This window comes from Chlorocebus sabaeus, chromosome 21 (genome assembly GCF_047675955.1).
Source record: "Chlorocebus sabaeus isolate Y175 chromosome 21, mChlSab1.0.hap1, whole genome shotgun sequence".
NCBI classification, from domain to species: Eukaryota; Metazoa; Chordata; class Mammalia; order Primates; family Cercopithecidae; genus Chlorocebus; species Chlorocebus sabaeus.
The window spans coordinates 56867470-56883045 of record NC_132924.1 but is presented as its reverse complement, the minus strand read 5'-3'; the positions used below and the strand labels follow the sequence as shown (position 1 = coordinate 56883045).

The window sequence follows — 15576 nt, the reverse complement described above, 5'->3', positions numbered from 1 at the left end:
TGAAACAAGTCAAGACATACTGGTGGTAGATATTTTTAAAATAACTTTTAACATAGAAATGAGATACTAAAATCTCAATAGAAGTTGTGAACTTCATTATAAACTGTACATTTGTATAGAGGGAAAAAATCACAAGAAGGCTAGAACCCAGAAGATATAGTTTAAAGTAGTATAAATTAATTAAAGACAAACTGACAAAGTATACATTGAGGATAGCAGGAAAGGTCAAGAAAACACAGCAAATGAGATACAGTCATGCTTGAAAGATACATTTAAAAGTATTTTCATATATAAAAATAAGAAAAATTAACATTTCCACAATAAAAAATGGACCCTAAATGAAATTTATATTTGATTTTAATTTTGCGGGCCACAAATTGATAGAATTAGGCTGTCTTCTGAATTTCATGTATTCAGTAAAATTTCTTTCATACATGGTATAAAATAATATAACTGGTTAAATTTTGGTAAATTTGAAAATTGTCTTATCATTTGGATTATATGTAAGTTATATCCATGCATTCTACTTTTCATAGAGTAGAATGTACTTCTTCTTAAAGAGCTCTTTAAATGCAAAAGTATTGTTAGCTGTCAGTTCTTCGCAGAAACATCCCATGTTTTGTGTTGTGAAAACAAACAAAGAAAAAATCTGCTATAATAGTATTTTCTGCTTAACCCATAAGAAAAACTATTATCCATGCCCATGTTTTGTTTTGGTATGCCCTTTGCTATTAAATTCCTACCTTTTTAGTGCCATGAACTTGTTAAAAAATAATTTATTAGGTTCCAGGGATAGGGAAAAACTGTAGAAACAGATACTTCAGGTAGAATTTGGCATTTTTCTTGGAGTAAAACAATTCCGATTCTATTTGTTTAGTCCTGTATTTTGAACTTTGTGGATTCAATTAATCAACCAATTTTCTTTCATGAAATATGATGCCTTGCCGGGCGCGGTGGCTCAAGCCTGTAATCCCAGCACTTTGGGAGGCCGAGACGGGCGGATCACGAGGTCAGGAGTTCGAGACCATCCTGGCTAACACGGTGAAACCCCGTCTCTACTAAAAAATACAAAAAACTAGCCGGGCGAGGTGGCGGGCGCCTGTAGTCCCGGCTACTCGGGAGGCTGAGGCAGGAGAATGGCGTAAAAACCCGGGAGGCGGAGCTTGCAGTGAGCTGAGATCCGGCCACTGCACTCCAGCCTGGGCGATACAGCGAGACTCCGTCTCAAAAAAAAAAAAAAAAGAAAAAAGAAATATGATGCCTAGAGAGGTTTTTATCTCTGAACACACCTTTTGGTTGTGGTTCCTGGGGTTCCATTGTGTTTTCATGATATTGAACAATACTTATCAATTTAAAGATTAAGTATCGGAGGTTTTGTTTATACAATCAAAAATTACTATGGCCCTATTTAATTAAGTTGAATATTGTTTATAGCTTTTAAAAAGTACTCATCTGCACATGCATCTGATTATTTTCTGCTAACAAATCATGTCATTTGATCCCTCTTCGACATCAAAGCTTAATATAAAATATATATTTTGTTTGCTTCGGTAGCATTTTAATTTCAAGCCAAATATTGTATTGTCAAATACAATATCTGGAGAGGCTAGTGCTCCACCTACCTGAACTTGGCCTCCGCAAGCACACTTTGATCAGCCATTTATGTTTCTGTTAGAGAAGAAGTTGTGTGTCTTGAAAGCTGAGATCAAAGTGACAATAAGCTACAGGGAAGAAAAAAATTACAGAAAATTACATAGATACTATTTTTTATTCAAGGTAATGGACCTGTAAGGAAAGATACAGGTGAAATAGAAGTGGTTAGAAAAGATAAACAGAGACTAGAAAGATTTTTTAATGTCATAAAAAAAGAAATAAGGGAGAAAAATTCCTACTTCTTTGTTTAATTTCAAGTGTGTCTCAAGTCATCTATTAACAGTGACCAAGGCCAAGTGAGTCTTTTTAAATAAGACATTCTTCTTGGCCTATAGTATTCTTGTTTAGTCAGGTTTATTCATTTATTTAACAGTATTAACCAAAACAAAATGGACCTATCATTTTGTAGGGTATTTCCCCTTTTGCCTAGTTCCATTATGTAGTTTTGTTATATTCTGGAGTGAAATAATTCAAATGTCTCATTTACAGGAGTTTTAGAAAGCAGACTAGTAAAGTACTACTTCATCACCAATTATTGAAGCCCAGCATATTTAGCTTTAATTCTTAAACCAGACTTAAAGTTTAGGTATCATCCCCATTTCATAGATAAAACTACTGCTCAGAGAGCTTCAGTGCATTGATTAATGAATCAAAGCTAGCATATGGCAGGGTGCTGGATTCCAGGTTGGTTTCATAGAGTTCTTTGTGTTATTTATGACCTCCACCTATTTTCCCACTACCTAGCTTAAGTCTGAGTGTGCACATTGCCTGATTCAGCATTTCACAAACTAGTGTCTCAGCAGCACTGCTCACTAGAAGTTGATGGAGTCCTTGGAAAGTCCCAGTACACACTGGAATATTTAGGGCTCCGGAGACTTGGACAGCAAAGAAATATTTCTAATTTTATTTACAGCTGCTCGAAACTACAATGTGGGGTATGTTAGGAGAAATTCTTCTGCTATAACGGATGAATCACATGTTGCCCTAATATTACCTGGAGAGCATTTCCTAAGGTGTGAACGAACTACATCAGGATCATTCTAGTTTCTTGTACAAATAGAGATTCTCATGTTTCTCCAGACCCCCTGCATCATGGTCTGGGGCAGGGAAGGGGAGGCTAGAAAGAGAGAGATGTTATGAACATTGGATCCACTGCCATGACTTGACTCTGTAGGAGGGCTTCTTGACACTACAGATTTCTTAGGCTTCAAAATACAGTTAATCAAATTATGTAACACTTTCATAAAATATTATGCTACAGGTGATAGTACCTAAAAGATTCTTCTGACCATGTGGCCAGGTAGAAATCGATCTGGTTATTAGGATGGTTGTGGAAGTGCTTGAAAAACCCTGTGGGTGAGTGGTTCCACCAGAGGCTCCACCTGTGATTGTAATGCACTACCCTCCTCCTGTAAGTTTAACTTCAGGAGCTTCTGTACTACTAACTGAAAGAGTAACCAATGAAAAGTTTATTGAAGGCTCTCTCCACCAGAGTTGAACTGGGGTTCCCAAAGAACCACAAAGGTTCAGCTGACAGTTTCTGCCCTTGAGGGTTTTTCAGACTGGGGAGTTCCTAATCCCTTCCCTAAAGTTTTATGTAAAACTTGCGATTGAAGGAATGGTTTATGTAACCAGATAGTGACTCCAAGGTGAGCTCACTTTCAGAAACTATGACATACTGCTAGTTATTTGATCTCTTTGTCTCATTTTCTATCTTCAAATTTAGTTCGATAAGATTAATCATGCTAGAAAGGTAAGGCAGAAAAACAATTGTGGGTTGTTTTATAGAAGCATGTATTTGTTCCATGTGTTTGTTTAAAAACGGAAGATCTTGAGTGAAAGCAGGTTTGGAATGATATATTTCTGCTTTTGAATATAATCTATATAACAATCAGTCAGCCTTACCAACTAACCATTTAAAATAAAATGAATTTATGAATTTACTCAGTAGAAAGAGGAAACGTACTATGCGGATCATATTATACAGTGTTCCTAATTATTTAATGTTGCCAGCTTGACAATGGTACAATAGCATATATAAATACATAGTTTTGTGAATTTATCTATTATGCCATATTTGAGCTGCTTTTAGGTTAAAAAAAAAACATTTAGAACTGATTGCTAAAAACACACCAATCTATTTTTATTTGTAATCTTCTTCAACTCTTCAAAATAATAATTGGACCAAATATGCAATCTTTTTGTGGGGACATCTGCAGAAGCCTTTGGTGTGAATTTATAAATAATTTAGAATCAATATTAGCAATGCTTTGTTTCATTGTGTCTTGCCACGCCTTTGATAAGCAGTCTCTCTCAAGAGTTGGGTTTCTCTTGATAAGTTTTAATTGTCCCTTTTTCCTTCCCTAACAATCTCTTTTACAAATAAATAAATAAATAAAGCCCCTCCAAGAGAGCTGACAGAGGAAGAAAAACAGCAGATCCTTCATTCAGAGGAATTTCTCATCTTTTTTGATCGGACAATACGGGTAATTGAAAGAGCCCTGGCTGAAGATTCCGACATCTTTTTTGACTACAGCGGCCGAGAGTTAGAAGAAAAAGATGGGTTAGTCTCTTGTGTGCATTCTTTAAAAAATAGCGTAAGTTATCTGTTAATTCTACATTTATTTATGTTCTGACTAGGAAAATTCCAAATTAAGAAATCAGAGGAGGGTGAAATTTTGGAATTTATCTTGCTGAACAGCTTTGACTCTGGGCTTTGGTGGTAACTTCTGGCTTAGAGCTTCCTTGTAATTATCATGTGCTTCTGTGAAATGCTTTTGAACTTGATATCTGGGGAACAGTCCAGGTGATAGAGACTGCAGAGTCACATGCATTATCCTCTGAGAAAACATTCTTATAAGCAGCAAAGGAGATTCATGTTGTATCTACTAGATTTATTCCTGATGTCCAAGCAAATAGTAAATTGAAGAAAATAAACATGAGGTATGGGAGAAGTTAACTCAAGTGGGTAATGATGAACAGAGACTGGAAAATGTTTCCTCTATTTGGTACCATAAAAGTATGCGTATGTGTATATGCCTTTTAGGAAACATATTAATATATGCAAGAATATATTTACAGGCAAAACAAAGCTAATCAATAAAAGCAAGTGTCCCTAAATGACTTCCTCTGTGACTGTAGCATAGGTACTGGAAAAGGCCATAACTGTCAACCATCATCATGGGGAGAATAGGAGGTACTATATGAGCCTTTTAAACATAAATATAGCTGTTCTTAGCCCCAGATCTCTTCTGGCCAAGAATGATATGTGAAGGTAGGGTCTCTTGCCTTTTTCATCAGCCCTGATTTTTTTTTTTTTTTTGAGACGGAGTCTCGCTCTGTCGCCCAGGCTGGAGTGCAGTGGCCAGATCTCAGCTCACTGCAAGCTCCGCCTCCCGGGTTTACGCCATTCTCCTGCCTCAGCCTCCCGAGTAGCTGGGACTACAGGCGCCCGCCACCTCACCCAGCTAGTTTTTTGTATTTTTTAGTAGACACGGGGTTTCACCGTGTTAGCCAAGATGGTCTCGATCTCCTGACCTCGTGATCCGCCCGTCTCGGCCTCCCAAAGTGCTGGGATTACAGGGTTGAGCCACCGCGCCCGGCCCTTTTTGCCATTTCTAAAATCCAAATACATTCTTAAAGGACAATGTCTTATCATCATTGAGGATGCTCAAGGGAATGTAACAGAGGCATGAAAACCAATTTCAAAAGGGAGTCCTGAACATGTTCTCAATAGTAAGCAGCATCTTTAGACTGCCTTGAAGAGACAATAATATTTTGAATATATATGTTCTGCAATCTTTGTGTTCTTTTGAGAGGCCATTTTTCTATGACTTACTGATTTTGTTGGCCCTGTTTCCCTCTGTGTGCTGGCTCCGTATTATCCTAGACTCCTGGCAGGACTTGTGTGTGTGTTTGTGTGTGTGTGTGTGTGTATGTATATATATATATACACACACACACATGGCCTGAGTTTGCAATGGCATAGCTGAGGAAGGGTTAGCAGAAAAAAAAGTCATATTAGTTATACTAATTAGAGCCCAAATAACTTGTTGGAAGCCAGGTCACCCAATCTGAACAAGAGCCATGTAAGTTAAGTGATGCAGGGTGCAAGCCAGCAGTTGAAGCAAATGAACAGAGGAAAGGTGGGTGTAGAAGAATTTCTGAACCAAAGCCCAGGCAACTTAGGCAGCTTTTTATGCAGATCCCATAGTTCCTGGCCCAGAGCAAACATTACTGGATTTAAATACTCAGCTTGTGGAGCAACTGCATAACCAGCACTAAGTTCCTTGAAGGAGGTGTTATGGCCAGTTGAGTGTCAGCCAAGTAAACACTGGCTAAAGTGTAATCCTCCTAGACTCAGATGCTGTTTTGGTCCGTGGCAGAAGTGATAAGTATCTGGAACATATCTGGTGAATCCTCCACTGTCTACCACGCCTGTCTCATGGTAGAAATTATCACTTACTATTGAGTGAGGAGACTACTGGTACAGCCTATCAGTATTTACAAGTAAATAAAGACATGCATATCATTTCTGGTCTAAGGACAAATAAGGTAGTATCGATATCAAAGAATCCTTTGGTGTGCTGTGCTCCCTTGATAGCAGAGATTTCTATTAAACCCTGCTTCAGACCAGAGCCTTTCAGGGAGAGGCTCTGGCCTGAAGCAGTGTTGGAGAAAGCTTGGGACTGGTCAAGATGGGAACTTGAAACAAATCTGACATTTCATAATAGTCTTGAAAAGACATGGAAACCCTTTCTGGGCCAGGTTAGAAAAAGCTTTTCATAAAGAAGACCATCTTTAGTTCATTTATTTTGATCAGGGTATGTAGCCTAGATTAACATTTCGGTCTCAGAGAGTATTGTGTACCAGGCTTTTGCCACATCAGTGCTTCTATATGAGCAGCATAGAGAAAGAGCTCCATATTTATCTCTGATGTTTAAATCCTCCTAGGGATGTTCAGGCTGGAGCCAATCTTTCTTTCAACCGTCAGTTCTATGATGAGCATTGGTCCAAGCATCGAGTGGTCACTTGTATGGACTGGTCCCTCCAGGTAAGAATTATTGCTGGGCTGGGACAAACTGGGCTTGTGTTCTCATGGCATTTGTACAAAAAAAAAGAGATTTGTTTACTTGCCTATGATTTCCTCTCTATGCCTGTTGGGTTTTTTTCCCCCTCATTTTATTGAGGTTTCAGTTTCAATTCTCTATTCACTTATTTGTATTTATTGAGTACATACTATGTGCTAGGTACCAAACAGGAAGCCAGATTGTTCTGTCCATGAAACTGCTCCATTAAGATGACCACTGATTTCCTACTTGTCAAATCCTGTGGATATTTTTAAGCCCACATCTGTCCTGACCTTTCTTTGTCAAGCAGCTTAGTCAGCGTCCTTGTGCCTATAGAAATATCCTCTTTCCATTGAATTCTCACTACTGTCTCTACTCTCTCCTAGTTATCTGACTTCTCTAAGATTTCCTTTTCCTTTAACCATCCTTGAGGTCCCTGTGGTCATGCCCTCAACCACTGCTCTTCTTCCCAATGTGCTCTCTGCAGGAGATCTCTTCCACTGCTAAGGATTCAACCATGCATAGCCTGTTTGTATCTCCTGCCCAATCTCCCTGCTGAATTTCACTTTGTACACCAGACAAAGCCACTATTCTAGTTGTCCCATAGAATCTTAAATGAACTATTAACTCGTTATTTTCATATATCCCAAATCTTTTTTTACCTATTATATGATCTCTATGTTAAAGGCACCACAATATACCCAAGACCCTAAAGCAGAACTTTCATCAACATTGCCAACTTCCTCTAGTCTTCTAGACCCAGTCTGTCACAAAGACCTTCCATGTCTCCACTCATATATTCATCATCTAATACTATTCTTAACCTTCAAACTGATATTTCTACCTTCATGCTTGTCCACCTACAGTTTTCCCCTATGGAAATCTACCCAAACAGTCTTTCCAAAATAAAAATCAGATCACTGGGCTGGGTGCGGTGGCTCACGCCTATAATCCCAGCACTTTGGGAGACCAAGGCGGGTGGATCTTTTGAGGTCTGGAGTTTGAGACCAGCCTGGCTAACATGGTGAAACCCCTTCTCTACTAAAAATACAAAAATTAGCCGAGTGTGGTGGTAAATGCCTGTAATCCCAGCTACTCAGAAGGCTGAGGCAGGAGAGTTGCTTAAACCCAAGAGGCAGAGGTTGCCGTGAACCGAGATTGTGCCACTGCACTCCAGTCTGGGTGACGCAGTGAGACTCCGTCTCAAAAAAAACAAACAAACAATAAAAAACCTGATCTCTTCATTCCCTGGACCAAAACTCCCCATTACCCGTAAAAAGGAAGTTTAAGCCCATCAGTGTGGCATTCAGAGTGAAAGTAGGCAAATTTACCAAAAGCCAATTTGCCGAATAGCCACCTCAACTAGGTAACAATATACCAGGCACTGAGTAGGTAAGTAGCATATGCAAACACACAGCCTAGTGTGGTGACATCAGAATTTGAACCTAAGCATCTGATGCCTGAGCCCACATTCTTAACAACAATGTTCCTTCCTGCAATAACACTGACGTAAGAACAGTGAGAGAAGCAGGAATGATTACTCCTAAGCGCTTATGCACAACACAGTTTCTGCTTTCTTGTTATCGATGCTTTCATTGGGAATAATAGTCATAGCTAGCTTTTAATTTATTTTTCTTATATGCAAAGCACCATGACAGCTGCTGTGAAGGCTTTCTTATTTTCCCTTCATAACAATCATGTGAGGCAGCCACCCTTCCTATTTCCATGTCATATTTGAAGAAGTTGAGGCTCAGAGAAGCTAAGTAACTTGCTGAAAATCACTCAACTAGGGTATGGTATAGTGGGGATTTATACCAAAGTATTTTAGCATCCCAAGGCATATGCTCTTAACCACTGCTTCCCACAGAGACCTTCTGGATCTGAAACTAAAAGAGCTTGTAAAGGTGCAGAATGGTATGGGGCAGATAGCAAGTGCTCTCAAAGTTCAGTGAAGGTTGGAATCTGCCTCTGGTCAGACAGCACTTCTCAGAAGACTGAGATTTAGACAAATGGAGGGGAGAAGAGGGTGTTCTAGGCAGAGCTATAAAATGGATAAGTCCCAATTAATCCTATTGAAGAACAGGGGAACAAAAGAGGGGTGTAATTCCCCATAACTAGACCCTCATCAGCCATCAAGTGGGTGAATGTTCTCTCCTCTTGAATCCCTTTTTGTATCCAAACAGCAAAGCACACAGTGCATGATCGTGCAGAGATTGAGACAAGCAGGGTTTGCCCAACCGCTTTCCGCCAGTGTGTGGGTGGTCTCTGAGCACGCTTGAGTGTGTGCACAGAAATCAGATCCAAGCCTGAGGAAGCACTTAGCTCAGCTTGTTCACTTGTTCAGAGTCGGGGAATTACACAGGAACCTTATCTGACACATTCCTCAAAGGCAACTACAACCTTGTTCTCGGGTCAGCTGATAACACTCCCTGAGGAGACATGGGGTGAGGCTGGTCCCTGCCTTGCCTCAGTAGGTGATGGGCCACATTGCCCGTGGATGTGTTTCCACATAGGGTCTTGCATGATGTTTGTGTTGGAGGAAGTAAGTTGGAAATAACAGAAACTCTACCATGGAGAGACCACATTTATTTTTCCCCTATTTTTGTGTGACCTACCCACCTACGCTGTGGGGGAAATGTTTGCAATTTTGAAAAATGCATTGTATATGAGGCACAAGAAAAAGAGATTAGAATGCTCAGCTCCTACATCACAACACTTCTGTGGGGTTCAAAGGACCAGGATTACATACTTATGGATAAAGAGACTTTTTGATGGATTTAGATGCAATCCAATGATATTAAGAAAGAAGAGAGATAGAGAAACAGTCTTGGTGTGTAGTGGTGGCATGTATGTCTAGGATGATTTCCTGAATGTAACAGAATAGAACTGAGGGGAGAAAAAGGAAGAAATTATAAGGTTTCAGCATAGCTTTTTTTTTTTTTTTTATCTCCTGGGCTTCTTAAACCAGAACACTTTAACTTTGAAATATTTACAAAACATCATCAAACATCATTCCTTGGAAGAAATCTGAGAACCTGGAGGATTATGTCAACTTTGTCACCCACTGAACATTATTTAGCACAGTGAGTCAATAATATTATCACACACCATGTGACAGAGTTTTCAGATGTGTGCAGAATCAGACTCATGATCTTACTCCCACCATGTATACTCACTTCCTCTCACATGTAAATTGCATCTTCCACTCCTGCCATCATCCAGGATGCAAACCTGAGTAATCTTTGGCAGTTCAGTTAGTTGCTAAATCCAATCAAATTTACAATAGCAAAAAATTACTATTGACAGCAATGCAAATCCATGAACATGGATTTGACACCTACTTTATGTCATGCTCTCTACTTCTTGCTTATGTTAGGAAACAGCTTCTTACTGGTCTCCCTAATGTCAGTCTCTATAATGTTAAGTCAGTATAAGTACTTTTACCAGATTAATCTTTATAAAGATTACTTATACACTCTGTATCAACTTGGGCAAGTTGCCTAACTTCTCTTGGCTTAAGTTTCTTCATTCATGAAATGATGATAATAATATCTAGCTCACACATCTATTGTGAGTATTAAATGAATTAATGTATATAAAGGAATGATAATTTGGCTGGACACAGTGGCTTACACCTGTAATCCCAACACTTTAGGCGCCACGGCAGGAGGATCACTTGAGCCCAGGAGTTCAAGACGGCCTGGGCAACATAGAAAAACCCCGTCTCTACAAAAAATACAAATATTGGCGAGGCATGGTAGTGCATGCCTGCAGTCCCAGCTACTTGGGAGGCTGAGGTGGAAGGATTGCTTGAGCCTGGAGGCAGAGGTTGCAATGAGCTAAGATCTCATCACTGCATTCAAGGCTGGGAGACAGATCAAGATCCTGTCTTAAAATAAAATAAAAATAAAGGACTGATAATTTTAAAAGTGTCTGGTGCATAAGAAGCACTCAATAAATGTGACATAGTAGTGAGAAAAGCAGTAGCAGTATTATCATTAGCTGCAAAGTATGACTCCTATTTTGTCCCCCAGAATAAAATCGAAAATCATTAGCCTGTACTCAGTGACTTCCGTGATGATGCCTTGAGCCATTTCCAGGCCTTTCTTCTTTTATATAGCTTGATATAGCCTGCCTCCTAGCCACATAGTAATACTACAACCTGATGTCTATTGGACATATTCTTCTTCACTGTATTGGTCAAAAAGACTACCTGTGGCTACGTTAAGTAGACAGAGGAATTTACTGGGGAGTCATTATAGTAGTTAGAGAATCCATGAAAAAGATGAAGAACCAAAACTTAGAAATAGTAGGAATCTGGGCAGCTTGAGGGACCTCACCAATAAGCTGCTGTCCTTATCCAGACCCCTTTGCCAGCTCCCGGGTCCTGTGTCTCAGTTCAAAGTTTACAATATTCTAGTTAGAGAATGCGATTGGCTCAGCTGGGTCAAATATCAACCCTGCAATTAATTATCCCTGGGAATTTAGGCTTCTATTTACTGGGGTAATCTCCAAAGAGAGATTCACATGAACCAGGCAGATACCAAGAGGGGTCTCCTGCACCCCTCTTCGGACTCTTGTCCCTACTGTCATCTGTCCTAATAACCTACCCACTTGACAAGGCTCAAGGTCTCATTTCTTCTCAGAAATCCCTTTCAATTTCTCTTACTGCCACACCCCACACCAGCTTCCATGCTTATTTATTTATTTATGTTTGAGATGGAATCTCACTCTGTTGCCCTAGCCGGAGTGCAGTGGCATGATCTCCCCTTACTGCAACCTCCACCTTCTGGGTTCAAGCGTTCTCGTGCCTCCCCATCCGGAGTAGCTGGGATTACAGGAGCGAGCCACCAGGGCTGGTTAATTTTTGTATTTTTAGTAGAGACATGGTTTCACCCTGTTAGCCAGGCTGGTCTTGAACTCCTGACTTTAGGTGATCCGCCCTCCTCGACCTCCCAAAGTGCTGGGATTACAGGCGTGAGTCAGCATGCCTGGCCCCATGCTTCTGCAGAACCTTGCTTCTGCCTCTATCTTAGCACATGTCATGGTCTGCTTTTGTATTTGTCTTGTAGTTATTTCTACAGGTGTCTTACCTCCCTCCACCTAATGATAAGTTCCTATAGAGAAAAGCCGTTATTCAGGGCATCCATGTCACGTATTTTACCTGTCATGGTGCCTTACATATTTATAGGGGACACTTGAGGCATGCCACAGTGGACAGGAAAGGACAAAGCTTTTGAAACCCAACAGACTTCAAGTGGGGTTCTTGCTTTATCACTTATTAGCAACAAAGCTTGGAATATGTTATTTAACCCAGGCTCTGGGTTTCTTTGTCTGTGGAAACGAGTAAACCATTGCCTACCTTAGAGGGTTATGAGGACCAAATGAATTAACATATCAGTGTCTGGTACCTAACGGGCACTTAAAACATGATGGTTCCTTCCTTTCCAGTAAATGCTAGTTTTTGTTGTTGTTGTTGTTGTTGTTGTTTGACAGAGTCTTACTGTGTCACCCAGGCTGGAGTGCAGTGGTGCACTCTCAGCTCACTGCAACCTCCACCTCCTGTGTTCAAGCGATTCTCCTGCCTCAGCCTCCTGAGTAGTTGGGATTACAGACACACACCACCACGCCTGGCTAATTTTTGTATTTTTAGTAGAGAAGGGGTTTCACCATGTTGGCAAGGCTGTTCTCAAACTCCTGACCTCAAGTGATCTGCCGGCTTCAACCTCCCAGAGTGTTGGGATTACAGGCATGAGCCACTGCGCTTCCCCAGGTTTCATTTAGTTGTTAGAAAAAATGGGCTTGAAAGCGTATCTGGTAATTTCCAGGTAAAATTCTCCTAGAGTAAATATTGGATAATTCAGCCCTATGGGTAACCAAATGATCATGAGTTTAGTAATTCTTTATATTCTCTTTAAAATCATAATTTTGAACAACATTTAAGATTAAATAATGGTTTAGCGATTTTTACTGGAAAAAGAAAATATAAGTAGTCATGTTCAAACAAACAGTGGAAAAAGACATACTAGAGGGCACCTTGAAATCCCAAAAACTTGCATGAGATAAAATTTAAATCAGTATCTTTAGGCCTTACGATCTCAGTTATAGAAATTATGCCAATGGCATTTCACTGATAAGTTTACTAAAGCACTCCCTGTTTTCTAAAGGAGTTTTAAAACTAAATAATTTTAAATATTTTTAAGTGGAAAAAGAAAAGCTGCAAGTGGGTGCCAACAATGAGACCCAGCTGGGTGATATTATTGCAGAAGCATCTGGCCGCTCCTTGGCCCCTGTGGTAGTGGTGTTGATGTTTATAGAGTTGCCTTTTCACATGTGACATAGTTAAACTTCAGATGGACAGTCTGGAGACTTCTGTGTTTATCTGGATGTTAGTTTCTTTGAATGGGCTTTGAATCAAAGGCCTTTCTTAATAGGCCTTTGATTTATCCGCTGAGGAGCGTTTTTTAATAAAGAATGATTACTTCCCCTGGTGGCCACATACATGTGTATCACTGTATGCTTATACTTCCTCTGCACAACCAGCAAGTTGTAACTCTCTGCAGCTTTCTTTAGTTGAGGCTGCTGGAAGAATGAATAAGACTTAGATTTAGTTATTTTTAATACAAAAAAAAGATCCGTGTTCAAATTCATAAAGACAATCTTCCATAAAATATATGTATAGAATAATGAAAAAGGAAAAAAATAAATTATAAGAAGAGAGTGATATGATCTGCTATAATCCTGATGCTGTATTTAATAGGGCTGCCTTTTGAGACTTCTGTGTAGTAATGACATTTTCATGAAATGTGTCCTAACTCATAAGAACTTCCTATGAGATTTGTCCTTAGTTTATTTAATAACACTCAGGACAGAGTTGATGTAGGGTGTGTAGGTCTTTCTCATACCTAGAATCACTACAGAGTCTTTCTTGTTATTTTACTGGGTATGCTTCTTGCATTTAAGCCTTTAATTATTAGCATGGTTTGACAACAAAGGATGAAATAAAAAGCCTTTCTATTGAGCACATAATTACTAAAATTAAAAATTTTAAATAATTAAAGAAACTTTGACACAAGTTTATTATGTGCTAGGAATTGACCCTGGATTCAGAGGTCAATAAAAACCAGTCCCTACACTCAAAGAGCTTACAATCTAGTGACAAGACATAGGTATAGAAAAAAAATTATAATGCATTTGACATGTGCTTTCATTGGCAGGGCGGACACATAATACTAAGGGAGTTGATAATAGGTGAGGAAGGAAGTGGTTGGTTAAGTCAGGATTGTCTGGAGGACTTGATGCCTGTGTTGAGTCTTAAAGGATGAGTTAATAATGTAAACAACACAGAAGAGGCATCCCAGTGAGAGTGAGTATGAGACTTATAGGTACATAGATGTACCTGTGTGCCTCAAAACTAGTCCAGTGAGGCTGGGTCATAGGGTGTGGGAGGTGGGGAGAAAGAGGGAAGGTTGTAGGAGAGTAAGCAGGGAAGGCAGAAAATGACAGATTATTAAGGATCCTATGTGACCTGCATTTTGCCTTGAAAGTAATGATGAGCCATTAAAGTGTTTTAAGCTGAGAAATTACTTAGCCAAATGTATATTTTGTATAGTCTTCCTGATAAAGGATGAAGAATGGAGTAGGTCAGTGTAGGAAGCCATTTATGAAACTGTTGCCTTCATCCAGATAAGAAATTAAGTTAGCAGGCACTGACCTTAAAGATAGAAAGAAAATATTCATTTGAAAGGTATTGAGGAATTAGGGAAATTTAGTAAATAGGAGTGAGAGAGAGAAAGAAGTAAAAATAAATGTAGAACAGCTGGCCTGGGCCAGGCACATGTTAGTGTAAGACGCTAAAATAGGGAACACGGAGGAGCCGTAGGTTTCGTGTGGAAGTCAATGAGCTCATTTTTCTATGTGTTGCAAGTGATGTGTCTATGGGCAACCCTGAGCAATCCCCACTATGAAATGAAATCTGCATTTCAGAGAGAAATTAAGCCTAGAGATATAGATTTGAAAATTACCAGCATGTTAAGCTTACTAAAGCCACTAGAGTAGATGAACTTACTCAGGGAGAACAGGCCTCCTTGGAATATATGTAATAGAAGGAGAACCTGCAGGAACTGAAATGAGAAGTCAGGGAAGAAAATCAGGAGAGAAAGATGCAATGGAAGCCAATACTGGAGCAGGAAGGGAGTAGCACAAAGTGTCAAATAATACAGAGAGGTAAAGCGATGTTCGTAGTTTGATAGTTACCGGAGGATATGACAAGCACATACAGAGTGTTGGAGGCAGAAGAAAGATTGCAGGAGGTTGCAGCAGTAAGCTGATAGTAGGTATGCCAGAACATAACAGAAAGCGCCATTTACACTATGCAGTATACCACGTATACATAGGAATAACGAAGTTTTCCTTGTGTTGTCATCTTAGCATAATTCATCTTTGTGACCTCTTCCATTTAGTATCCTGAGCTGATGGTGGCTTCTTACAACAACAATGAAGATGCTCCCCATGAACCAGATGGAGTGGCCTTGGTTTGGAACATGAAGTTTAAGAAAACCACACCAGAATACGTCTTCCACTGTCAGGTAGGAGTCAGCGTAGTAAAAATAACTTACATCTCCTGCTAGGCCAAATATAGTTTGTGCTGTATTGCATCTGTCTTATGCTGAGAGGAAGAACTCAGTTTAAAAATGAAATTGTTGACAATTTTGGAAAATTTACCCACAGTAACCTAATGTTTTGGGAAAGTAGCAACCCCCCCCCCCCCCCGCCCCCGCCCGAAACAGTTAGGAAGCTTGGCTGGGGACTGTGTGCCACTTTCTTTCTATTTAAAACAGCCCCCATGAGGATG

General features: G+C 39.7%; 1 protein-coding gene across 6 annotated transcripts in view; it reads left to right on the top strand.

The window, feature by feature from the left end:
* DYNC1I1 (dynein cytoplasmic 1 intermediate chain 1) overlaps nucleotides 1–15576 on the top strand; it is a 320393-nt gene that overhangs the window by 200282 nt on the left and 104535 nt on the right. For all 6 annotated transcript variants that reach the window (XM_007982105.3, XM_007982103.3, XM_073009119.1 and 3 more), the window contains 3 exons: nucleotides 4054–4216; nucleotides 6607–6706; nucleotides 15185–15310. In XM_007982105.3, coding sequence (XP_007980296.1) covers nucleotides 4054–4216; nucleotides 6607–6706; nucleotides 15185–15310 — 389 coding nt within the window. The remainder of the gene's footprint in view (nucleotides 1–4053; nucleotides 4217–6606; nucleotides 6707–15184; nucleotides 15311–15576) is intronic.